This window comes from Electrophorus electricus, chromosome 8 (assembly GCF_041902795.1).
Source record: "Electrophorus electricus isolate QZ-2024a chromosome 8, ASM4190279v1, whole genome shotgun sequence".
NCBI lineage: Eukaryota > Metazoa > Chordata > Actinopteri > Gymnotiformes > Gymnotidae > Electrophorus > Electrophorus electricus.
Window position 1 is genome coordinate 3554182 of NC_137504.1, and position 25186 is coordinate 3579367.

The window sequence follows — 25186 nt, forward strand, 5'->3', positions numbered from 1 at the left end:
TCATGGAGTTGCTTTGAGCTACTGAGGTGCATGAAACAGTAATTCGAAGAAAAAGTTCTGTGCATTTCAGCATTAGAAGATAATATGTCTCAGTACATGTCCACGCACGTTTGAGCACTGTGATATGAACAGAGGAAGACAACAGGAGTATTGTGTAATCATGAAGTGCTGCCAGTCTGAAACCATGGAGAGTGGTAAGTTGCTAGTGATGCCAGAAACAGTGTTTTCATGTGAGAAGTTCTTGCCATCTTACACCTGTCTACCTTCCTGTCACATAAGGTTGCTACATTTTTTCATTAATTTGCATTTTTTCTGACTGCACCGATACCCCGTAATTTTTGCAGTTTCTGACTGGATGTATTTCTGATTCAACAGCAGCCAAACAGCATTCATGAGCTTTTAGACTGACACACACATATTTGAATTGCTGAGAAAGCATTTATTTCACAAAGATGTTAAAAATACAGTTTGAGCTGGTGCACTGATGTTCTGCACATGTACACGTTCCTGGTCCTGTTCCAGAATTCCAGAACAGGTTTACATATAATCAAGCATTTCTGTCTCCATTTCATTTTCACTCCCTTCGGAGGGCTTGTATTCATCATCATATTCTTCTTCGTCATCTTCATCACTTTCTTCCATCTTGCGTCCAGCCCTCACTGGCTTCAGCTTTGGGGAAGATGATGCTACGAGAGAGGAAGGGACAAAAATTTAAAGGTCATTTTTTAAAATTACATTTTACAAATATACACTCCTCTCAGAAACACAACGACCGTCAGTTTAATTTAAATGCTCAACTTGGCAACAGACTGAAGTCATCGTCCAGTCTAAAGAACAACCATTCGGTAGTGCCTGGTTAATGCATGACCACTGCAAGCTACTGAGTGCTAAAGGTGCCGGTGAAATATTACAGAGTGAGATTCCCACACTCAGATGCAGATTTACACTGTATATTTAAATAACAGCAATGCCTGCTACCTTTAAATCAACACAAGTGGTAAAATATGAGCAATAAAGACTGCATCGCATAACTCCTGACCTCACGCCCAAAATAGCAATGGAAAGAATGCAGGTGTTTTCTTGATCCTGAAAGCTAGTTAATACTCAACTAACCCAGTGCTGCCAACAAAAGAAAACAGAAAAGCAGCACATTGCAAGGGTCCCAAATGTACAGGTGCAAATCCGTAGCCAAATTAAAATGTGTACATGGAAGAACAGAGAGGAATCTCACTGCTAATGAGTTTATACTGCTTTCAGAACGCTGGGAGTGAGCGAACCGGTGTAAAACCTAGTTCTAATCTTGCAAAAACAAAATCAGTCACATTTGCTGTAGCTAGTGGATACGAAAGGTATTTAAAAATATTTGCGGTATCTAGTGTGCGGTGCTTTTACCAGGTCTCTTGGCTCGCACGACCTGGGTGATCATGGAGGAGATGATGTCCCTGAGATCATCTGCAGTCTGGGGCAAACACCAACCGTCCCTCTCATCACACACTTCCTCCTTCCCATCATTCCTTTGGATAATGCCCTTTATTCTGAGGATGCATTAACATGAATGCCGATCGTGAGCTGCCACCTGATATCTGCCCCTACGCTCCAACGTTTAGCACTAGGGTTTATCTCGAGGAAAGAGGTTCAGTAACACATCCCCAAGTCACACTTGACTTTTCATGCCGATTTTACAGGGATGGAAGGATGGATTATCAGGCAAAAACGGATCCTTACTGCTCCACGTCCAGATCACACAGCTGATATAACATCTGTCTGTAGGGAGGCAACATTCCCTCACGGAATACATAAGCAGACTCCTGCAAAAGATGGGAAGGTCATACAGGGTCATAGGATGCCACAGTAAAATGCACCCTTCTGTCTGTTTCTCCCTCTTCTTAGTTTCCCCAATGTTCTGTGCTTTTAATGTCACCCATAAGAACATGTCTGCACAGAAGAAAGCTTTTGATATATCTGGTAAGGAAAAATGCCAAAGTGACCTGCGAAAGAACATACAGCTATAGTCTGATACAATGTGAACGCACCTTGAGAATGTATCGTAATGAAGAGGGTTTGGCGCTTGAGGGTGAAGTACCATCTTGGGTGAATTCCTTTAGACTGGCTGGCTGGGGAACTAAAGATACATAAAAGGCAAACAACCAGTTGGTCAGATGTTGTAGCCACAACTCTCTTGTTCTAGTTTTGCTGTTGGTCCATTATCGAGTAAAGTAAGCGTGATGTCGTCAGGTAAGAAGCCTTCCTCGGTTCTTTCACCTGCTTTGTTGACAGTGGTTGGGAGACAGTAGTGGTAGGCACTTCTTTTAGCCTTAACTGGCATGTCATTGACACCATATCCTATAGCGAGAGAATAACACAAGCATTCTGCTCAATGAACAACTAACCAGTACAACCATCAGAAAGGACTGGGAAGTGAGCTAGTTTTCAGTCTTAAATTCATTTATGGTAGAAACTCATAATTTTGTTAATCAGGGTGAGGTCAGTGTCATTCTCGTAGCTTTGCTGATACAATGATGTGCTGATGGTCCTCACCATGTTTCATACCACAGCGGATCCGGAAGTCGAGAACCTGGTAGATTTTAGCCTCTGGGTTCGTTCGAGGATCATATCCAAATCTTACCCAAAGACTTCTCCATGGCCCAGTCAACTGATGCAGTTACAGACGGATACACACACACACACGCACGCACACGCGCACACACACACACACACACACACACACACACACACACACACACACACACACACACACACACACACACACACACACACACACACTTCATTCAGAGTAACATGTTCACTGAATAAAATCAGGGTGTTCCTTTTCACAAGCATATGCCCCATGTATACAAACAAAGACACCCCCTAGTTCTAACTCAACACCAAAAGGTATCATCACAGTACACAGTTTTTGTACTCCTCCATCATGAGCAAATGGGTGAGAGAGGAAACATTCTGACTGCTAGCTTTCAGTCTGGGCTTCTTTCTCACCATGTAGTAGGCCAGGTAAGGAAGCAGCAATTTCAGCTTCTCTGGGTGGATGTCCACGTTCGCTTTGACAGCATTGCGGGACCATATGGGCCGTCTCTCAAACAGCTGAATTAAAAGAAAGGAAAAAATTAGACCTACATTATGCAAGAATGCAAAACAGGAGTGGACAGTTTACTGTCTTTCTCCTGAGATAATCATAATGTTATTTGTTTAGCTAGCACTTGTTTATTTTTCATTTTGTGTTTTAGGCTTTACCCCCTTGTGCTTTCTACCAATGATTAAGGACAAAAGTTTTTTTTTTAAGTTTTCTGAAACCTATGGTTGTTCAGTTATCAGCAATTTTCTTTAAAAAAAAAAAACAACAAAAAAAATGAAGAAGCAATCATTGCTTTAGCCTAACTTGTTTAGATGTCCAGTTGCTTAGCAACGGTGTTCCAACCAGATTGGTTTAAAGCAGAGCCGACTCTGGATTAAAGCAACTGCAGTGAGATTTCCGACATTCCTGCAGTGATGGTAGCACACACACTCATGTGTTCCTCTCATAGACTTGTCATAGACACTCATCATAGACACTGATGGCATTTCTTTAAAACAAGTGTGTATTTTCACTGGTTTTGAGGCATTCTAAAATCATCCAAAACTTATATAAAGTAACTGTATTCTTAAAACAATAAAATATAAAACAAATGCAGAAAGCAGACCAAAAAACGTGTGACCAGGCTTCAGTTAATTTAATTAATAATTAATTAAATTACTAGGGAACATATGTATTAATTAAGGGGATATTCATTACTTAAGCGGCTGATGTTGTAAATTTACAACATCAGCCACTTATAAAAACATCAGCCGCTTATATAAAACAAATGCAGAAAGCAGACCAAAAAACGTGTGACCAGGCTTCAGTTAATTTAATTAATTAAATAAATTACTAGGGAACATATGTATTAATTAAAGGGATATTCATTACTTAAGCGGCTGATGTTGTAAATTTAATTAGGGGGCCATTCAAGTGGATAAGCCTGTTTCAGAATAATAGACTCCTCAACAGAAATAATATGCAACCCCAATATTCTTTGACAGGTTAATCTGTAATCATTTGTTGCTCTAAAACGTTTTTGAAATTTCTGCTCATTCATCCAGTTTTAGTCAGATGAATGAAGTCTTTCCCCATCCACATCAAGACTGTTACAATAATATCTTAAGACAAACTGACCATTACATACAGATAAAACACTTCCAGTATTATATTGTATCTTATTTATTTAAAAACTAACCTTTCTCATTTCTTCCTCTGCCTTAATATCACTGTGGTGGATAGAATTCTTCTTCCAGTTAATCTTGGCAGCCTCTAGGGGTTCTGTTGGAATACTCTTCTCATCAAAATTAACAAAAATGGCATTGTGTGGCCTCCTGGCTCGGTTTGGACCAATGAGGTTCTCATTTAAGAGCAATGACTGCATGTTTCCTTCCCTGTACAGTTTGAGACAACAGAATAAGTCATTCAAATTGAATACAAAGAATACTATACATATAAAATCATGCATTAAAACAGATCTTAAAACACAACAGCTAAAACCAATGACAACATTTAAAGGTTGCAAAGATTATAATACTTTCTAAACTATTTTTTTCTACAATAAAGTCGGTAGAATTTACATTATAGAAAATGTACATTATAGAATTTACATTATAGAAAACATGCAGCATACTTTAACACTTTCTCCTCAGTGGTCTAGAGCTATTTTTGTTTACTATTATTAGCCCCCTTAGTACATTAAATGTGGTGTAATAAAGCAAATCCCCTGAGCCTCAGAAAGCCAAAGCTCACCTGTGCATGCTGTCTGGCCGATAGAAGTAATCCACAGGCCCATCCAGTCGAGAGAAGAGTGGAGGTGGGAGAAACAGTGGCACGGAAAGGTCAAAGAATTCCTTCTTCTCAGGTTTGCGCAAAATCACCTTGTCATACAAAGAGACCTTGGAGCCATCTGGCTCATTGTGCATGGCAAGGTACTGAAAATCTGCCATTCCTTAAAAAAAGAAGAAGAAGAAGAAGAAGATGATGATGATGATGATGATGATGATGATGAATGAGTTAGATTGGTTCAGACTGAGGGAAGACACCAGTGTTTTTCCTAGCCAAGGTGCATGGATAGAGAGGTCCACCTTGAAATTTATACGTGGTCCCAATGAGGCCGAGGATCTCCATGGTGATGTGAGCTTCGCCGCTACTCCCTTTGCGCTTCCTGCGACACACTCGGAGGAGCAGGTTGTTGGAGGAATAGCGGTTCCCACAAACAGGGTGACAGTACGGATCTTTGGGGCGGAACCGTAGCTCAAGCCGTTTGGATGAATCCGCATATGTCTATAAACATGCAAAAGAAAATGGTTTAAGTAGTATGCTTTGCAGTATTTGAATCACACCTAATAGGGCAACAAGGACGTTTTTTTTATCTTGTTATACTGCTTATATTTAATCTATTTCATTGCATCTTACATATGTAACATTCAGTACAACATCTAAAAACAGAGCTACATATTATACATGTGTATGTCTGTGCCTGTGTCTACTGAGTAATCAGCATTCAAATAGAAACCAAAAGTGTCCGTATCTTCCTCTCTGAAGTACTAGCAGTAAGTAAATGATCACCTTGGTCAGTGCTTGTTCACCTCCAACGCTGTCCAGCATGTTATCCACACTAATAACAAAACCAGGATACTCCACACAAACGAGCTTTTTGTCTGTTAAAGACAGCGTTGCTGTGCTGCCCGACGCAAGTGGTGCATCCAGTAATTTACCATTCCCTTCGCTCACAGGTTCCGTAACTAAAGTAGTGCTGTTTACTGTCATATCCATTGCTGGGGATCTTTAGCGGACTCTACTCTCAAACTGTGTGAAATACCAAACCATTTTCTGCATTAAGACATCAACAATAACGTTACACTTGATTTAGGAAAACATGTCCGTTCGAGTGAACGGTCCGGTGGAGGAAAAGATCGCTGTATACTATTCGTTCCAACTTTGACGAACATGACTACATGACTATTAAATAATAAATTTTAGATCATATAAAACACAAACGCAAAAAACAATATATAGAAATATGTTTTATATATATATATTGCAAAATCTAATCACGAAGTTTGTTTCCAAATTATTCCGAGGGCTTTTATTTTGAAAGGGCCAATACGTCTGAGGGGCCAATCGGAAACCCGCTCGTCTCTAATAGTTGTGCTGCATATCGCGTGACTAGTCGCTTCCGGGGAGCCAGTAGAAACTTACAGTTTAAAGAAAATGGTAAGCTTTAAATTTATCACAGCGTTTTATACATTTAGACTGGCCTGGTGTTCACACCATACAATCGGGATTATCCGTACAAACTGAAAACGTACGCGGACGCAGCAAACTAACTAGCTAACTGGCTAGCGTTCACCATAGTAATCCCATGGAGTTAGCCGGCTAGCGCTAGCTAAGATAGCCACCACGGCTAGGTGGAGTGAAGCCCTGTTGTCCCGTCACGGTAATAATTAATAGGTTAGTTCAGGATGCTTTACTGGGAAAGCTTCATGTTAATGAATGTCCCTTTATATTTGGAGCGTGTCATGTCTCGTAAATCGAAGCCCTCTCTGTTCGCTAGATATGTTAGCTAGCTAGCTAACGCCGCCTGATATTTTCTTTCTTATGTTGACCAGTTTGTTCTTAAATTCGTTTCATTTTCTGCTGTCAGTAGGACCACTGATGGTATTGTAATAGCCCACTGCTTTGTGAGTGCTTAACCCGTTAGCCGTCTATCCTTTCGGTGTTTTTTTTCGGTTTTGCTGTCAAGAGGTGCAACATCTTAAAAAAAACTGGGTTTGTGCGTTGCGCTTTTTGTTACATGGAGTTAAAACAAGCATTATGTCTGTCTGTTGACAGTGGGGTTTGCCTAGTATAAAACATAATAAACCGCTGTGGTCCAGAAGTAGGACTAGTGCAGATGTTTCTCTAAAAGTTCCCAAAGGCTGGATAAATGAAACGTCTAAGGTTTCAATGAATAGTGCTGGAAGGCCAAATACAGGCATGCTGTTAAACGCTTCAACTGTAGCCTAATAACGTGCATCGCTGGCAACCTTTCAAATACATGAACTAAGATTAGTTTTCAACTGCTGTTTAAATGAAAGAATTTTATCTTTCATAAATCATATTCTCATTTGCAGTTTAAGTTTGGTGTTCACAACTTTTCCTAAATGAAAACAAACAAGGCTCTAGGCTCCCAATCTTCACACTAACCACACATTACTAACCTTTTATTAACCACCATCACCTAACATTTGGATTTGTGTTTTACGTGTTCATTTGATGTTGATTTTGTCCACTTGGTATTTCAGTTTCCTTTTTTTCTGTCTCACAACCTTGTCTTATTGTTGTTCCTTTATTTGTGATTACGCATCATTTTGATCTCTCCCCCCCCCACCACTCCTTCTCACCCACTGTACCCCATCCTGTCTCCAATCAACATGCATTGTATTCAGGCTGGTCACAGAGTAAGTGCGCCACGGTTCGCTCCACACTGCTTTATGGAGGCTTCTATCGCAGACTAACGGGATGTTCTCATAGTAACCCTGCTCCCACTGGGCTGCTGGAACTAGTCTGAGTGCTGCTTTGTATAGGAAACATGTAAAGATGTCCTTGGATGTGCTTGGTAAACTCCTCCCACACTTGTTGACACTTGACTGCAATGGATTTAATTACAATCCTTAAAACACTCTTGTAACGAAGGCTGAGTATGATCAATGCTCAATAGCATATTTGGAATTTGGTAATTTGTTAGTAATAGCTATTGATCATCTTGCTGATAGAAAAGGCATGTGTGAATTTGGTGAGGATCTAGTTCTAAATCACATTTCTTATCCTAATGCCTCCTTTTGATTTATTCTTTGTTTATGAGACAAACATTTTACTGAGCATCACCAACAACAAACAGGTTTAGTCATTTGAAGAATATAAGAGCATATAAAAGAATATAACCAAGTTGACTTTTAACTCACTAACACATAGAGTAATGGTCTAATGTGTGTGCAAACAAAGTAAATATCATTGAAGTAAGTATAGTTTCACTTGTCAACCATTATCTTTGTGCATAACTCTTATCTGTCAGTGTTTATATAGCAAGAATGGCTTTGTTGATGATGTCTTTCAGAGTGAAGTGATATTTCATCTTAACCCTTTCTCGTGTATTCCCAGCTGGTGCTTGTATTGGGTGACCTGCACATTCCCCACCGATGCAATACCCTGCCAGCCAAATTCAAAAAGCTGCTGGTGCCAGGCAAGATTCAGCATATTCTCTGCACTGGGAACCTCTGCACAAAGGAAAGCTATGACTACCTCAAAACGCTGGCTGGAGATGTGCACATCGTCAGAGGGGACTTTGATGAGGTTATTGTGTTATTCTTTCTCAAAACTGTATCAGATAACATCTTTTTAAATCTACAAAAATCTTTCAGGTCCTATTTTTTTTTTGTCTTCTTTTCCTGCTTTTTTTTTTCTTTTACATTGCACAATCTGGGAGAAAAAGGCTCCCTTCAGTGTGGCTTATTTGAGCAAAAATGCCAAATCGAATCATTATTTATTTATTTATTTGTTTGTTTGTTTGCTTTGTTTTTGTCCTTTGAATGACAGAACCTGAATTACCCAGAGCAGAAGGTGGTAACTGTGGGGCAGTTTAAAATTGGGCTGATCCATGGACACCAGGTGATCCCGTGGGGTGACATGGCCAGCCTTGCCCTGTTGCAAAGACAGCTGGATGTGGACATCCTCATCTCGGGCCACACACACAAGTTTGAGGCCTTCGAGAATGAGAACAAGTTCTACATCAACCCTGGCTCAGCTACGGGAGCCTATAATGCGCTGGAGAGGTACGGCACCGACATCACGCTTCACCGGATCTAAGAGATTCCGTTCACTTGCGTAATGAAGATCTGTTCATTTGCCTGAAGGGGCACTGATAAAACGGTACAGTCTCATAAAGTAGGAATTCGAGCCTTGTAAAGGTTTTTGTTGTTGTTTTAATTATCCCTCCCTCCTTCCCGTGAGTTTACACTTTTTTTCCCTCCAATCCGTGAAGTCAGTTTGGCACTGACCAGATTAGATTCATTTGTACATACTGGAAAATAAGCTTTCAAATGAGCCCCTTGCTGGGACAGGTCGTGCAAACACAACAGCTCCATCGCAAAAGTCTTTATGAAATTCAGCTTTGTAAGTGATGCTTTCACGTCTGCTGTAACAGATCAACTTCAGGGCTAAGATCTTCCACCTTTTTTTGTCTTCTTCCTCCCTTTATATTCCCTCATTTTCAAATGCCATCACCAACTTAACATTTATAGCACATCAGAATCAGAAAAGGTCCGTTTGAATATGCAGTAGAATGGTGTTAAACCTCATGAGAATCATCCTTCCTTTAACCGCGGGGATTTGGTTTTAAGGAAAGCTTGCAGCAATGAGAGAACTTAAAAGAAAAGGGCATTACATTTTTTTTAAAATGTGGAAGTTGCATTATGTATTGCGACCGTGTGTTCATTTTCTACCTGTGTGTCTCCACAGCAACATCACACCATCTTTTGTTCTGATGGACATCCAAGCATCCACGGTTGTCACGTATGTGTACCAGCTCATTGGCGATGACGTAAAGGTCGAGAGAATCGAATACAAGAAGTCGTAAGAGAATGACGGAGAATGCCGGTTGCCTTTGTTCAGGATTCTGTTATCTCCTTTCTCCTTGACCACGGCCCAGGACGTGAGCCCAGAGCAGATGCTATACCACAACGTTCTCCTACTTCAGTGACGTGTATAATACTGTTTATATGCCATCTGTATTTGCTTGTCTTCTCTTCATCAGCAAATGGTTGTTTAGAATGCAATAATGTTTTATTTGCTTAATATTAGTACAGTATACTTGTGCTGTTTTTCATGTTTATGTCCTGTTTTTCAAGGCCTTCTCTGCTTTAAGGCCTTAATTCAAAAATATTTCATACAATAAAGTCACATATCATGTATATCAACGTCCTAAAATGCTTGTTATTTATATTCCTGTGTAAGCAAAATCCATCAACAGACACAAAAGCAGTTTGAAGAAAACATTTAGGTATGATCATCGAGAACAGTGATTGTTGACATCTTCGAAGTGTATTGGTGTGCAGGTGCCGCTGATATTTTCTAGACAAGGCAAGTTAATTTCTACAGCACGTTTCATAGACAAGTCAGAGTGCTTTGCATCAACAAGGATATAAGCATTCAAAAGATATAGAAAGGCAGAAATGTCAGTAACAAACACAAAATGTGTAGTACATGAATAGTGAAATGGACACTGGAATGTAACAAGCTGCAGCAGTGAAATGTTTAGAGTAAGCCCATGCTGACTTCCTGCCAAACAGTACACAAGTGAAGATGTTGCTTTATATGATGCCTGGAAACTCCTTTCCACTAAGAGACAGGGAGCTGATGCCAGATAGTGAGTCCTCCTCAGTCACATCCCACTCTACTTCTGCCTTTCTTTGGCTTGGTCCTGAAAATGAGAGTTCAGAAGGTGTGTTCCGTCTAACATCAGGGAGATGCTACTGGACAGTGGCAAAAGTCAATATGGCAGTATATCTTTATATTACACATACTGTGCATCTTCAATAGTCTCCTGTTGGGAAGGACTTACTTGAAGCATTTTTGATCTTTTTCGCAGTTTGTTTTGGTTTTCTTACATTCGATTCTGGAACCCTTGAGATCAAGCTGTAATTGTCACAGTAGTGAAATGCTGGCCTCAATCATTTTTATGTGAAGTATTATTTTAGGTCAGTGTAATTTGTCACCTTTTCCGATGACCGATTTTAGGCAGAACAAGTGTCTTTTTGCCTGATGCCACTTGAGGTTTCTGTCCATTTTCTTTCGCACCAGAGTGCTTTTTCTGGGGCTTCGAGCTGTGTTGCAGCTCTGGGGTACAGGCACTCAGTTGCAGGTTGGCAACGAAGTCTGCGTCTGTAGAGGGCCACTCAGGTGTCTGTGCACCTGTCCGGATAGCTCTGCGAGTCACATTTATGTAGTACTGCTGTAGCAGCTGCCATACATAATTCTTGCCATAAAATTCATCCACTGTATACAAATAGTGCTTTTGTCCTGGCGTCAAGCCTGGGTGCTGAAACAGAGAACGTGTACACACTTCACCACGGGCTTGGATTTTTATTAAGGTATTTATTCATTCAGATTTAGAATATCAGTTAAATTTAATTAGATATTTATATTTGTTATACTGTTATAGATTGAGCCAAAAGGGAGTTTCCACACACATTCAGATTTGGATGGAAAAAATAAATAAGTCAGTGGAGAATCCAAGATCATTTCAGTGGGCAGTTTAATTACTTTTTTGGGTTAGAGGTATTGAGTTAGTCGTACCTGTAGAAATGGATATGTTATCATTGCCCTTGGAATGTGAACAGGGTTGTAAGTATCCAGGACTATTGTCAGCTGCTGCATACCTGTTTTGCACATGTACTGAGCTTATTTACCAGGACTCTCAGGTCACACTGGAATCCACACGTCGAAATCAAGTCAACAGAAAATCTAAAAAATATAGAAATTTAAAAATGTAATGGACATTATGCTTTCTGAGTTTGTAAAGTCATCAGGGTATAAAAGATGGTCAAATGTTCATAAGTGAATTACATTTGCACATTAAGATTTTTGAATTCAATAGGCTCAACACCAAGGAGAGACTCGTCTTGTTTGTTGCAAGTGTAATGTTTCTTTAGCGTCCACACACCACATGGGAAAAAAAGCACTTATCAGGTTGCAAGAAAGACTTAGCTACACTTTACTGGATTTTAAGAATTTTTTTTTAAAAATAAATACAAATTTCACTGTAGACCTGTAATTTGTACACTGGCAACACAATTTGTGTAATTTGTACACTGGCATTTGTACATGTACAACTTTGGTTAATCAAGTGCGTGTAAAAGCAAAAGAAAAAAGGAACATGTATTTAGAGAAATCAGATACATTTTATGGCATATGGGGACGGAGAAAACGCATTAGTAAATGATGCATGACTGACAGACAAAGGTGCAATGGGCATAAATAGATATCAGAAAACGAGGTGAGAAACACTTCATAATATAAAAACTTAAATGTTGTGAAATAATGAATCCTTACGCTACCTGTTACCTGTAGACCACGTATCCTAGTTTAATATTCTGGCTATAAAATGACATAAGATAGTGAATTTTACTAACCACGTATTCAATATTACTAACATATTAATCCTGATGACCGCGCCCACACCACACAATCATTTAATTTAAACTATTAAACAAATATTTTCTATTGATCAATCGATCAATCTATTTGCGATAGATATTCATTACACTGATCTCCGATTGAAAGCAACTCACCTTGACGGTCGGGGGGGGGGGGGGTACTACTGGTTTTCAATGGAAATCGTGTATTTTGTGTTTTAATGTCATGCCATTTTCGAACAACCAGTACTAGATGGTCCGGTACGCTTGTATAACTTGACAGAAATCCTGAACTTACAGGGTTCTCACCCTTTCACGATCTGGGTATCGGCTGTCTGATTAATGACTCTCCGCTCTCGTATTTTGAAATGTTGTCTTTTATTTTGACATCCGTAGGCATCCTCCGACGTCAGCACTTGCCGACAGGATGTTGACCAAAAAAATCAGAATGGACGCTTTGTGCAACATGTTTTATGTACGGCATTTGAACAGGGACTTTACAGCGGCGATTTAGATTAGATTTGGTGGAGTCTATTCGGTATTACGTGAGGAGCTGGTGATACTGGTGAAAATGCCCCGCTATGCGCAGCTCGTAATGGGGCCCGCTGGAAGTGGGAAGGTAAAAGGAGTAAAGCCACTCGCATGTCAGGTTGCGTGGGTGAGCTGTGCTAGCTCACGTTAATGTTTTATTTGCCACACACAGTAGTTTTGGTCGCTGCCTTTAAGTCCCTCTGGATAAAAAAAAAACAAAAACGCCAGTTTTTTTTAACACTGCATGATCTACCGTATACCAGTCATTTGGCTCCGTTATGGAGTCTATCAGGTTCCCACGATAAGGCCTGTCATGCATAGAGCGCCACTGCCAGGACTATGAAAGCTCTGTTTCATTACCTTCACAGAGCACATACTGCTCCACGATGATACAGCACGCAGAGGCCATCAACCGCTCTGTACAGGTTGTGAACCTTGACCCCGCGGCAGAGCACTTTAACTACCCAGTTATGGCAGGTAAGAACGGCCAGGGTGGCGGAGGCCTAGAGCCATGGAAACACCATCTGTGGTAGGCATGTCCTTAGAAGTCATACAGGTTCTTACCGTCAACGCATAGAAAGGTGTTAATGTGATGATTTTTTAAATTTTTTTTTTTTGCTTTTTTGGGGGGGAATTAAATGGACAGATATCCGAGAGCTGATCCAGGTCGACGATGTGATGGAGGATGACACGTTGAGGTTTGGCCCCAATGGAGGACTGGTGTTCTGCATGGAATACTTTGCCAGTAACTTTGACTGGCTGGAGGAAAGTCTTGGTCATACAGAGGATGACTACATTCTTTTTGACTGCCCAGGTTATTAGCTGTTTAATTCATTTCTATTGGCCATGATGAGCAAGGTAGTGGGATTTGTAATGGAGTTGAATGTTGGGAGCCAGTTCATCTTCAGAGCTTTAGTTGTGGTGCTTATAGCCTCAGTTGTTTACTATGAGTTTGAAGATCTCGGTAGAGCTGAATCATCAAACAGATTTGGGACTTAAAGACATTGCTGGATCACACTGAGCAGGGAAATTCATTTATTTATGAAAGGCAATAAATTCTCCTGAGTTGTTGAACCTGTTGAAAAATGCTTAAGGATGATGAATAAATGGTCAGGTCTTTGCACAAATCCACATTATTCCGAATAAATGTTCAGGCCTCTGCTTAAATCCTGATTATTCTAGAGTGATTCCCTCTGCGTGCAGGTCAGATTGAGCTGTACACTCATCTTCCGGTCATGAAGCAGTTGGTGGAGCAGCTGCAGCAGTGGGAATTCCGTGTGTGTGGTGTGTTCTTGGTCGACTCTCAGTTCATGGTGGAGAGCTTCAAGGTAAAAGAACAGACCTGGAGATGCCCAAGTGTTCATTCTTCCCTTCGTGAATAATGCAATTTTTCCTCAGTTCACACTGTCATTGATTTTACCACAGTCATATGAACTAGTAGCAAAGGTAGCATGTTAAAGGGGTTTCTCTCTGCATTCTAGTTTATTTCCGGTGTAATGGCAGCTTTGAGTGCCATGGTGGTGCTAGAAATCCCTCAGGTCAACCTTATGACCAAAATGGACCTGCTTAACCCAAAATCCAAGAAAGAAATTGAGAAGTAAGAGCTTCAGTAAGGTTTTTAAATTTTATCAAATCTATTCATTTGTGTGGTCAAATACTGTAGACTCTATATAATAATAATACACAAATAAACAAAGGGGTAATTTGTTCACATCAGATATCTGGACCCAGATATGTATTCAATGATGGAGGACAGCTCGACCACACTGAGAAGCAAAAAATTTAAGAAACTCACCAAAGCTATCTGCGGTTTGGTAAGCCATGGGGAACTACTGCATTGAATGAGCCAGATTTTGTTTCCAAAGCAGCACATTTATTTACTAGAAGCACCTTGTTGTACAGATATTGTCTGTTGCCTGTTAACTGTTATCTGGCACCATGCATATTTTCTGTCATCCATAAATTTCTCACCTGTGGTCAGTTTTCCCGACTGCAGGACTTCAGCTGACTGGAGGATACCAAGACACTCAGCAGATTTGTAAAAAAACCTCCTGTAACACTGCTGTGTCCAATACTTCTGTGCCACTACAATACCAGCTACTGTGGCACTCTGCTATTGGTGTCAGTGTCTACAGTTACGTGATGCCTAATAGCCCTTTATAATCAGACTTTTTGCATGCTTTCCTTTCCTTCACACTGAGAAAACCATGGTAGCAAATACTGTTCTGGTGGGGGGAAAAAACTAATTAAAAAAAGCTAATGCTATAAATGTTCAAAGGTTTGTAAATAATTGAAAAGTGTTGGCAAAAAGTTAAATGTAATTCAATTAATATCTTAACACAAAGGTCATTAACAGCAGGTTAGAATAATTCTTATTTTGCATTCAGTAAATTAGCTACACAAAGAGCCTACGTGCCTGGGGCGGCTATGTTTTAAGTGATGTCAAAAACAAGGTGGACCGAGGAAGGTGCACCACACACCTAACATGCTTATAAGCTATCCAGGAGCTTTTAGTTGTCATGACAACTTGAGCACTAAACGGAGCTCATCACATGCACGTTAATTTTTACATTTATTATCACACCTGTGTTTTCAGAGCACTGCTGTTTAGGGGGCATATAAGCATTTTACTGAAAGTTGTCATTTGGAATGAACACATCCAGCCTGATGAAGTTCTTTGTATGCAAATATTGCCACTGTTGTTTTGGCCCTAGTTAAATGACATCCTGTCAGCAGTGGTCCTGTAGTCAGAAGCTGACCGGTGGCAGTCCGTTATGAACATCTATAACAAACAAATGAAACTAAATATATCAGTAGCAGTAGTAGAATAATCAAATCTACTGCAACATTTAGTACAAGAATGTAATAAAATCTAATAGAATGCAATGCAAAAAAGTTAAAACTTAAACCTATATTTGAAATGGTTAAAACTGTTCTGTTTCTTCATAGATCGATGACTTCAGCATGGTGCGATTCCTGCCCTTTGACCGCACTGATGAGGAAGGTATCAACATTGTTCTTCAACACATTGATTTCTCTATCCAGTATGGGGAGGATCTAGAATTCAAAGAGCCAAAGGTAAAAAACAAAACAAAACAGTTAATAAGAACCTAACAGTTAATAAGAACCTAAATTGTGTTTTTTCCTATTAAAATAGCAAAATTACTTCACATGACTGTTACTTTATATATATATATGTGTGTGTGTGTGTGTGTGTGTGTGTGTGTGTGTGTGTGTGTGTGTGTGTGCGCGCGCTTTTTTTTATTATTATTTAATTGTTTTTCTTCCTCAGGAAGTTGACGAGGAACCAAGCAACACAAATTATGATGAGTTCTTCCAAGACAGAGTGGATTCCTAAAGGCCCAGGCAATGTTGTTGTCATAGAAATATAATTTCTCTGCCTGTGACAAATTCAGCAAATGAGAGCTGGAAGGACATTTAAAAAAAAGGAAAATCTTAGTTCCATTGATATTGGGGCTCTCCAAACCTGGAAGTGCAAGACATTGCTGTAGAACAGGGCCCCAGGGACTGACACAGACCAGGGTCCTCAAGAATCTGTTCATCACTGACTGCGTGATTCTTTCTTTATCCTGAGCAATGCTTTCTCTTATAGTATAGTACAATACTCAGAGTTGTATATTTAAGTATTTTTTTCAATAAAAATGCCTAAATTGGAGAAGTGTCGTGCTATTGGGGCATCTTTTGGAAGTCCAAAAATGTCATTTATAGGATTGAACCGTTTTATATAAGTTAAGTATGTATAAGTTAAGTATATAAGTTTATATGTTAGGTGATTGGCGCCCCCTCGTGGACCATACGGGCAGTTGCAATGGAATTTACAAGCCTATCCGCTTCCTGTATTGGTACTGGGTGGGACAGCGGAAGCGGCGTATCGCCTCGCTGACATTATTAATTCTACCCTACCACACTCGGGATACATTTTACCAAGATGCCGGTGAGACGATGTATAAATTCAACTACGATAAATGTGTCTTGTTAGCCTCTTTGACAATTTGAGAAAAGATTTCTTGAGAAACCACATTACGATAGCTTGCTAACGAGCTAACTAGGTAGCTACACGGTTAACCAGCCATCACTATATTTAATATACAGCCTTAATATATTTTTGAAAATAATCTATTTTAAAAAATCTGAAATACATACTCGTGTATTTGTTAAAACACGCACTTTTAATAATGGAAACTAGTTGGCTAGCTAACGATGCTTCTCATGTATACAATAACGTTTACATGCTGTGGTTATCCATAATTGAGCAGGTTATAGACATCTTTAGTCTTAAAAGGTTATAGACATTGCATCTTTAGCTGGCCATCCTAGCCACAATCTTTAATCGTGCTTCATTGCATTTGCTACACTTTTTAACGTTGTCCCAGGCTTACCACTCCAATCTGATGGATGCCGACACCAAATTGGTCGGGAATATGGCATTGTTGCCCCTCAAAACACAGTTTAAGGGCCCGGCTCCAAAAGAAAGTAAGCTGTGTTGTTGGATTCTTTTTTGTTTGTAAACCGTGTACTCTTTTATTCACTTTGATAACTCCTGCACCGACATTGCCATTTCGCTTCCTTAAATGGTCGTCAGCGCTGCTTCTGTTCCCGTTTTCGATTTTTCAGCCAAAGACCAAGACATCATCGACGAGGCCATCTACTACTTCAAAGCTAACGTTTTCTTCAAGAATTACGAAATTAAGGTGAGGGGTTGGGGGACTGCACAAAAGCATGCACTCGTGCCTCAACCTGCACGTTCTACCTGCACCACCTGAGGACAATGCTCAGCTGTGTAGTCAGTGACTGCTCTGCGTTTGTCGACGCAGAAAGATCCACCACCCTCCTTTCTGCCTTCTACATTTGGAGAAGGGCATTGCGTTACGTCTGCGTGAAGTTACACGTTCTTTGCTACTAATCGTATGATGAACCTCTCCTCCCTTGCATAGCTGTGTACACACCATTTTCAAGTGCCTCTTCCTGGCATTATTTTCTTTGTATAATCATTTTATTTGTTTTTGTTTATTTATTTTAAGAACGAGGCTGATCGAACATTGATCTACGTCACCTTGTACATCTCCGAATGCCTTAAGAAGCTGCAGAAGGTCGGTGCGCATGCGCGTTAGTCAAGCACAATAATAAAAGTTCTAATGGCTCAAAGGAAATGATTGATATACTAAAGAAAACGGTCTTTCGCTGTGCTTTGGATATTTAGTAAACCAGCACTTGATTGTAAAACCCTATTTGAACATATGTCAGCTTTCCTTGGGTTTGTGCATCATTAAACCTGAGCAACAGGCAGACATTGTAACAGTCACTGTAATGATTTTAGAACAGGTTATCTGTTCCAAACAGTGTTAATATTTGAGCTGCTTTTTAAACAAGTTGTCATCTGTATTTTGTGCTTTAGGGCTTTATAGTATTCTCAGTGGAAAAACAAAAGCATGAGACAGTTTCTTAGCATCTTGCAGTTCGGGTCTGAGGTGTACTAAAGAGATAAAGCATTCTTACTAACACTGCATGTGACTAAAAAACAAATAAACAAAAACACTTAAACTGCAAGACCCTTACTGACGAGCGTATCCTTCTTTGCGATCCAGTGTAGCTCACGGGGCCAAGGAGAGAAAGAGATGTATACACTGGGCATCACTAACTTCCCTATCCCAGGAGAGCCTGGCTTCCCACTGAATGCCATGTATGTCAAACCCTCCAACAAACAGGAAGAAGGTATGGCACAGTGAACTGTACCCTCCACCTGCTTTAATTGCCCCAATAATCCCAATATATTTGTAACTGGAATATGTTAGGCCTTCTGTACATTTATAGCCTCTTTGACACAGCCAGCATGTATCTGATCTTACTGCATAGTGTATTGGCTATAGCTCCCTTTTAGATGCATTTACTAAGCGTGGACTTACAAACTGGCTCTTCTGCACCATCACTTCCTCACCACAGCTGATGGGTCAGCTATGCAAACAATATCCATTCTCAATTCACCACTAGCGCTCATAGGGTAGTGTGTGTCATGCGGATTCGGGCTGATCGCACACAGCAGTGTTGCTGGGCGGTTTAACATGCGTCAAGTCTCACTGCTGAAGTGAGCGTGTTACGCTAGCCAAAGTGGTCCTGTGGTTAGAAGAGGACCACTGATGAAGGGATGGAAAAGTAGCAATAGAACCTACCTGTACACTTACAAGGTGTGTTTGAGTGGCTGTTAACGCACCCATTTGAAAAGCATCCTAATTGTTTTCCGCACCCTCTGTGGTGCTGACTCGGTATTTGTTTATGCTCAACAGAGACTATGAGGGCTTACCTACAGCAAGTGCGGCAGGAAACGGGTCTGAGGTTGTGCGACCGCGTGTTTGACCCACAGACTGACAAGCCAAGCAAGGTAAGCTCCATAATCATCACTGGACAGTTCAGACCCAGAACATAAAAATCCTCCCCAGGACTTTGTGCTAGTTGCCCGTATTTTCTAAATAGCTTAAGCCAGTAAGTGGAATTTAATTGCTGAAATCAACTGGGTGATGCGAAATCATATGACTTTTACAATCCAAATGTAAACCATCACTGACAGTACATATGGGATGTGTTCACTGTTCCTGGCTCATGACTAAGTTGCATCAGGTTTCTAAGCAGATCCAAGAAAGCATATTGGTATGCTACAGCATGGAATGCACATTGATGTGAATGTGATCTGTCGCACAATACAGTGGCCCATAGCTAATCGTTTAAATGTCTATTTCTTTCACAGTGGTGGGTGTGCTTTGTAAAGAAACAGTTCATGAACAAGAGTCTCTCTGCACCTGGACAATAGGCAAAAACTGAGATTTTCATTTGGAACATTATTTTTCCAGTATGGTTATGTTTTCTTGCGTTTTGTCTTTTTTTTTTTGCCATCAAAGGCTACCAGATTTAAAGTTAATTTTATACTGCAGCCAAATATTTGATTTCCTTTTCACAACCATACACCATATGTGAAAACTGAGGTAATCAAATAAAAATATTAAAAATAAGTGGTATATTTGATCCATTAATAGAAACAATACTTCCAACATTTGCTGCATGAGCAGGGTCTTTTATTCGTCTTAATTTGGCTAAACTTGCAGAAATGGGGACTACATGAGCAGATGTCATTCTACGGCTACAAGTGCCTACTTCAGAATTATTTTCAGATGCAAAATGTGATGCACCTGAGGAGAGTCAAATAATTACACCGAATAGTTCACGAATAGCTTGATGTACACCATTCACTGCTACATGTAGGAATAGAATTAGAAACTGGAAGCAAGACTTGGTTTGCTACTTGTATTAATGCTGAAAAGCTTTCTGCTGGATGCTCACTGCCAGTGAAACATCAATGAATTGTTCACAGTATAACCTTTTAAAAGGTGAACATTTTAATGTTCAGTTCCCACATGTAGCACCTTTTTCACTTATTGCTTTTAATGGGTTATTTGTAATCAAGTTTAGCAACAAAAAAACAACACTTGCAAGAACCCCCCCGAAATGTTTCTCACAAATAAAAACAGGTTACTGATATGCACTTAAGAAGGTTAATTAAACCAATGTTACACAAAAACGTAAGACAGGTGACGGACATGCACAACAAACTTGAAGGTATGTATCTTAAGACAGACACTGGTTTAATGGACAGATACCAAAACAACTTGGCATAGGAGAGCAAACATAAAAAAATAACCAACAAATAAATACATAGGCTGCAGGAGGAGACAGCTAGCCTAGGTGGGCAGTGAGATTGAGAAGTGCACCACCAATAGTCTTTTCACCAACTATCCACAAATTAAGTGGATGAGGTTAAGGCAAGTGCAGGCCAACACAAAACAAGATATGTTTAAACACAGCTATGGTATATCATTTACATACACACAAAAAAAATTTGAGCTTGCATTTTGTACAAAAAAATATTCTCTCATGCAAATATGTAACTTTTTGGTTTGTCACCCCTCTCCTCAAAAAAAGTAAGAGATTCTTGCTGAAGAACAGAAGCATTCTGACAGACATGGCATCAATTAGTCAAACTCCCTTCCATACAGTAAAATAGACTAAGGCAGCAGAGAGTACTGATTCCTCGGCAAGAGACATTTCTGGTGAATTTTTCCCAGGGCACAGGGATATCCGCAATTAGAGCATGTGAGAGAATCAGCATGTTACTCTCAAAATCTTTTACAACAAATGCACAGAATATTGCAAAATTGCATAAGAGACCTTATCCAGAGTTGATGGCTCAGACGCAGGTTATTAAAACCAAGTCAAAAATGCATTACGCTTCATCACACTCCAGACAATAAATAAGTCTGTCACACACACACACACACACACACACACACACACACACACACACGGGATTTAGGGAAATCAGCTCATTTCAAAACATGATCATATTCTCACACAAAGGAAATCCTCTTGCTTAAAATGGCTGGATTGACTTCCATCTCCCTATTATCAAAAAAATGGTGCAACAGTAGATGGTGACAGATGTACATCCCCTGGGTTTCATAACTATGTGGGGCCAGAGGAAAATTTATTTTGATGGCAGTAAGGGATAATGACACACTTCATTATGTATGGTTACACGCAAAAGGTGGGGAGGACTGGGTTGCCCTGATAGATTACCAGTTTTTCCATTTTTATCCTAATGCTCTTTGTTGGTACTATCCAAGCAACATATCTGACAGCCAGTTTGGATGCTCAATATATAACATCAGCCCTACCTTTCTGAGCTAAATGCAATGTTCCCAAAACAAAACAAAAACAACAACAAAAAAAAAAGTCAGTGACTGCTGGGTTAAAATGATACATTTATATCAATTACTGCCTCTTTAAATCTGAGACATTTTTAATAACATCTCTGCTAGTTAAAGGCGTAAAGTGTAAAGGATGGATGTGCTGGGGTCAAAGATATACTGCAGGGCAAGTATTTTTGGATGCTAATTTTCCATCTTGTAGAATTTTGAAGCAATCAGTTTCCACAGCAGTGAAACGTGCAGGCAATCCAGATGTCCGTAGGGAACTTGACACAGCTGGAACTGAGCCTAGGTCAGGATTAAAATAGCCCCTGGCACTGCAAAACTTGGATACTTCACCAATTGGCACTCCACAGTTCAGAGTTCAAAGCAGATAGATGCTATGTAGAAAAATTACCATTTAAGCGAGTGCTGCGGTCACAGATGGGCCTAGTCAAAGGCCATCTCCTGGCTTTTCCTCACACAGCGGGCTACCTTCCTCTTAAAGTCCCCGCTGGGATCCTCTCGCCACTCCTTCTGTTGAACAAACACAAACTTATACATGAGCACACTAACTACCAATAGCAAACGTTATCCAAAGTGACTGAAAAGGGTGCTTTGCATCACTCAAGGATACTCGTCTTTATGCTATAACAACTGCGTAAAATCCAATACCAGCATTACACTAAAGCCCTATCTGGAGACATGATGATCTTGGACCATGCCATATTATTTTGCATCAGGACTTACAGCTGCATCCACATTGGCAGGTGAGTCACCGTTCGGGTCGGCCAGCATGGAGATGACACTGATCATAATGGTCTCGACTGTGTGGATTGGTAGCCAACGCTCCTCTGGCTTCTCGTATCCGTACTTGTCCTCTCCAGGCTCATGCAAGATGGAGATGCACACGTCCCCGTTCTTTGCCACTGGAGATGATAGAGAGGTGGTGGTCGCAAACTGTCATCCAATGGCACAACCACAGATTTGTTTAAGAGAGATTAATCACATTAACCACATCCTCCTACCATGTTACTGTAAAGATGTAAAGGCAATACTGAAACTAGTTTAGCTAAACAAGTTTTTTTCCCCCCATGCTGACAGGTAGCCTATCAAAAACCCTGATATTTAAAAATACCCTGTACAAATACAATCCTTCATGGGATTAAAGAACATTAAAAGTATTAATGTCTGTTATCCTGCTAACCAACAATAACAGCTCAAAAGTACATGGAGAAAGAGTTTTAAAAATAAAGTGGCAGAACAGATGGGATTTGAGGCAGTGGCAGCTACCCAAGAAGAATACTGGATGCAGTAATTCTGTTCTGAGTACATGTATCTACAATACGGGTCGCCTGCACTCACCATTTGGGTGCCAAATTTCTGTAATAAATTTCATCTTTGGGGGTCGAAGTGGGTAGTCATGAGGAAAGGTGAGATTTGCTTTAAAAAATCCACCCTCGCTATAAAAGAAAATACAAGGTCATCGAATGTTTAAATTAGAACAACGTTTGCTCAGTGACATGATGCTTAAGCGATCGGCCATTTTATGATCTTAAAGCGCTTAAGGGAAACTCGTTAAATAACAGTAAAACCAGTGAGCGCCGTTTATAATGTACTTACAACAACGTGTCTGGTGGCCCGATGATGAGGACCTCCCACTGATAGATATCGTCATCATCGATTAGACCAGCCGAAAAGCCCTCAACAGGGTTTTTGTTGAGCTCTGTGATCAAATGCAAACATTTCCCACATACAAACCTGACGTGACATTAACCTGAGCGTGTTTTTCAACAACTTCTAAGTCATTGCGCAAGAGCTGACGTTTCTGTGTCATGTCCTCCAAAGGCGGTGACTAGTTATTTTACAGTTTTTTAAGAGCATACTCGCTCTAAGGTTTTGGCTTGTATCATTTGCTTTAATAGTGTGTTCACTGGGCTTTTAGAAAACCAGGCCCGGAGTAACTAGACGGCCAGTCCTCTTCTTGGCTGATAACACGTGTACTTGGACACAAGTGTCCATAGCTAACGCACCTGGCTAGTAGCTAGTTAGGCTAGGCTTTTGTGAGTAAACACAACCTAGCGAACGAGCATGCCCTGTTAGTAACGTTGATAACATAGCTGTGAACCTAAAGATGAATCAGCTATGGTGGATAAACCAGTAGCATATAACGTTAGCGACTGGCTAATAAAGAGATGTCATGGAGAACGTCGTTTGCTGACCTATTTAGCTATTAGCTACGTGCCAGCTAGCCACACGAACTACATAAGTCATCTCACACGTACAATTTTACAGAGTTTCCACGGTGATCTGAAATCATCACTCGTGAAAGCCGATAAAAGCTGACATTACGCTGAAAACACCTGAAACAACGATGGGTAACTAAAGTTTCCCTTTGCCAACTGCCAACTAGCTGCCTGGGTAGCTAGTTAGCTAACCTAGGCTAGCCAGATAGCTAGCTGTCCACACAACACAAAAAGTACAATTAAGTATATAAACAATTAAGTAAGTCATCATATTACCTGCTAGCTGTTTTCTAAGAAGAAGTGATGACTGTTCGGTCATTTTATTTGGTTGAGGGTAATAAACGGTTTTAGCTCACCGAGTGTCCGTTACTTTAGCCGTTACTGGCTAAATGCCGTAAACTTGCTGCACGAAACGTACCCACGAGACATCGGGCATTGTGTCGCATGCGCGGTTACTGCGACGGTGAGAGTTGTTATTGTTTGTTTGTTTGTTTTGATCTTTTTTTATATATATAAATAGGTGCTTTTCCTAATTTACCTTTTAAAACACCATTTACACTCTTTGCATTAACCTTTGTACTGATTTACTAATAACGTTTAATGCACAATAGTTTTTAGTGACCAGATGGCACTATAAAGTGAGAGGTCTAAATGATTCGGAATAAGTTGAATCTAACTTGCATCTTGGGACAAAATGTAACACAGGCCTGAATCATTTAGGCTTCCAATTAACAAACATAACCTAGGAGCCAGCGATGCCAAAAAGCATGTAGTATACTACATTGATTGTGCCAATCTAGGAACTCTGTTAAATTATGCTTCCCTGCTATATAACTAATTCAACAAAGAAAGACATCCCAGCAGTATGCCATGGAGTGGTATATAGAGTAAAGCATTGTTAGGACTGGACATATCCCAGCAGTATGCTGTGGAGTGGTATATAGAGTAAAGCATTGTTAGGACTGGACATATCCCAGCAGTATGCCATGGAGTGGTATATAGAATACAGCATTGTTAGGACTGGACATATCCCAGCAGTATGCCATGGAGTGGTATATAGAGTAAAGCATTGTTAGGACTGGACATATCCCAGCAGTATGCTGTGGAGTGGTATATAGAGTAAAGCATTGTTAGGACTGGACATATCCCAGCAGTATGCCATGGAGTGGTATATAGAATACAGCATTGTTAGGACTGGACATATCCCAGCAGTATGCCATGGAGTGCTATATAGAGTAAAGCATTGTTAAGACTGGACATATCCCAGCAGTATGCCCTGGAGTGGTATATAGAGTAAAGCATTGTTAGGACTGGACATATCCCAGCAGTATGCTGTGGAGTGGTATATAGAGTAAAGCATTGTTAGGACTGGACATATCCCAGTAGTATGCCGTGGAGTGGTATACA

The 25186-nt window shown here is 40.2% G+C and overlaps 5 protein-coding genes across 7 annotated transcripts; 3 read left to right on the forward strand and 2 right to left on the reverse strand.

The window, feature by feature from the left end:
- Positions 1-418: 418 nt before the first annotated feature.
- On the reverse strand, positions 419-5971 carry gtf3c5 (general transcription factor IIIC, polypeptide 5). Its single transcript, XM_027004086.2, has 11 exons — positions 5645-5971; positions 5161-5359; positions 4826-5024; positions 4272-4467; positions 2998-3102; positions 2539-2653; positions 2263-2343; positions 2034-2122; positions 1726-1808; positions 1393-1535; positions 419-686 (listed from the first exon to the last, which is right to left on the reverse strand). The coding sequence occupies exons 1-11, from the start codon at positions 5849-5851 to the stop codon at positions 538-540; spliced, it is 1566 nt and encodes a 521-aa protein (XP_026859887.2). The 5' UTR covers positions 5852-5971; the 3' UTR covers positions 419-537.
- A 229-nt stretch (positions 5972-6200) lies between these two features.
- On the forward strand, positions 6201-10026 carry vps29 (VPS29 retromer complex component). 2 transcript variants are annotated; one of them, XM_027004099.3, is made up of 4 exons: positions 6201-6292; positions 8219-8410; positions 8654-8889; positions 9575-10026. In XM_027004099.3, the coding sequence occupies exons 1-4, from the start codon at positions 6290-6292 to the stop codon at positions 9690-9692; spliced, it is 549 nt and encodes a 182-aa protein (XP_026859900.1). In that variant the 5' UTR covers positions 6201-6289; the 3' UTR covers positions 9693-10026. The 2 variants fall into 2 exon arrangements, with proteins under 2 accessions (XP_026859900.1, XP_081576286.1); XM_081720160.1 differs by lacking the exon at positions 6201-6292 and adding an exon at positions 7477-7518.
- A 2639-nt stretch (positions 10027-12665) lies between these two features.
- Positions 12666-16459, forward strand: gpn3 (GPN-loop GTPase 3). Its single transcript, XM_027004105.3, has 8 exons — positions 12666-12868; positions 13149-13257; positions 13427-13594; positions 13984-14108; positions 14262-14377; positions 14498-14594; positions 15730-15858; positions 16073-16459. Exons 1-8 carry the CDS (start codon positions 12821-12823, stop codon positions 16136-16138), a joined length of 858 nt encoding a protein of 285 aa, XP_026859906.1. The 5' UTR covers positions 12666-12820; the 3' UTR covers positions 16139-16459.
- Positions 16460-16611: 152 nt separating this feature from the next.
- On the forward strand, positions 16612-19802 carry arpc3 (actin related protein 2/3 complex, subunit 3). The gene is made up of 7 exons (XM_027004208.3): positions 16612-16735; positions 17175-17274; positions 17416-17492; positions 17823-17891; positions 18387-18513; positions 19083-19177; positions 19541-19802. The coding sequence occupies exons 1-7, from the start codon at positions 16730-16732 to the stop codon at positions 19601-19603; spliced, it is 537 nt and encodes a 178-aa protein (XP_026860009.1). The 5' UTR covers positions 16612-16729; the 3' UTR covers positions 19604-19802.
- Positions 19803-20415: 613 nt separating this feature from the next.
- ube2g1b (ubiquitin-conjugating enzyme E2G 1b (UBC7 homolog, yeast)) lies at positions 20416-24217 on the reverse strand. Of its 2 annotated transcripts, none has more exons than XM_081719656.1 (5): positions 24056-24217; positions 23157-23259; positions 22899-22996; positions 22284-22462; positions 20416-22067 (listed from the first exon to the last, which is right to left on the reverse strand). In XM_081719656.1, exons 1-5 carry the CDS (start codon positions 24096-24098, stop codon positions 21984-21986), a joined length of 507 nt encoding a protein of 168 aa, XP_081575782.1. In that variant the 5' UTR covers positions 24099-24217; the 3' UTR covers positions 20416-21983. The 2 variants fall into 2 exon arrangements, with proteins under 2 accessions (XP_081575782.1, XP_026860010.1); XM_027004209.3 differs by having other exon boundaries at positions 20416-22070; positions 24056-24215.
- Between the last annotated feature and the right edge of the window lie 969 nt (positions 24218-25186).

Excerpts from the sequence above, each read along its gene's own strand:
- vps29 (XM_081720160.1), top strand. The coding sequence starts at position 7,492 with ATGCATTGTATTCAGGCTGGTCACAGA. Across the intron at positions 7,519-8,218 it reads GTATTCAGGCTGGTCACAGA|CTGGTGCTTGTATTGGGTGA; the intron begins GTAAGTGCGCCA and ends GTGTATTCCCAG. Across the intron at positions 8,411-8,653 it reads TCAGAGGGGACTTTGATGAG|AACCTGAATTACCCAGAGCA; the intron begins GTTATTGTGTTA and ends TTTGAATGACAG.
- arpc3 (XM_027004208.3), top strand. Across the intron at positions 17,275-17,415 it reads GGGCCCGGCTCCAAAAGAAA|CCAAAGACCAAGACATCATC; the intron begins GTAAGCTGTGTT and ends TCGATTTTTCAG. Across the intron at positions 17,892-18,386 it reads GCCTTAAGAAGCTGCAGAAG|TGTAGCTCACGGGGCCAAGG; the intron begins GTCGGTGCGCAT and ends TTTGCGATCCAG.
- gtf3c5 (XM_027004086.2), bottom strand. The coding sequence starts at position 5,851 with ATGGATATGACAGTAAACAGCACTACTTTAGTTACGGAACCTGTGAGC. Across the intron at positions 5,025-5,160 it reads GACCACGTATAAATTTCAAG|GAATGGCAGATTTTCAGTAC; the intron begins GTGGACCTCTCT and ends TCTTTTTTTAAG. Across the intron at positions 2,654-2,997 it reads CTTACCTGGCCTACTACATG|TTGACTGGGCCATGGAGAAG; the intron begins GTGAGAAAGAAG and ends TAACTGCATCAG.
- ube2g1b (XM_027004209.3), bottom strand. The coding sequence starts at position 24,098 with ATGACCGAACAGTCATCACTTCTTCTTAGAAAACAGCTAGCAG. Across the intron at positions 22,463-22,898 it reads AGAAATTTGGCACCCAAATG|TGGCAAAGAACGGGGACGTG; the intron begins GTGAGTGCAGGC and ends TATCATCTCCAG. Across the intron at positions 22,071-22,283 it reads CTGCCAATGTGGATGCAGCT|AAGGAGTGGCGAGAGGATCC; the intron begins GTAAGTCCTGAT and ends TTTGTTCAACAG.
- gpn3 (XM_027004105.3), top strand. The coding sequence starts at position 12,821 with ATGCCCCGCTATGCGCAGCTCGTAATGGGGCCCGCTGGAAGTGGGAAG. Across the intron at positions 14,109-14,261 it reads TCATGGTGGAGAGCTTCAAG|TTTATTTCCGGTGTAATGGC; the intron begins GTAAAAGAACAG and ends TCTGCATTCTAG. Across the intron at positions 14,378-14,497 it reads TCCAAGAAAGAAATTGAGAA|ATATCTGGACCCAGATATGT; the intron begins GTAAGAGCTTCA and ends TGTTCACATCAG.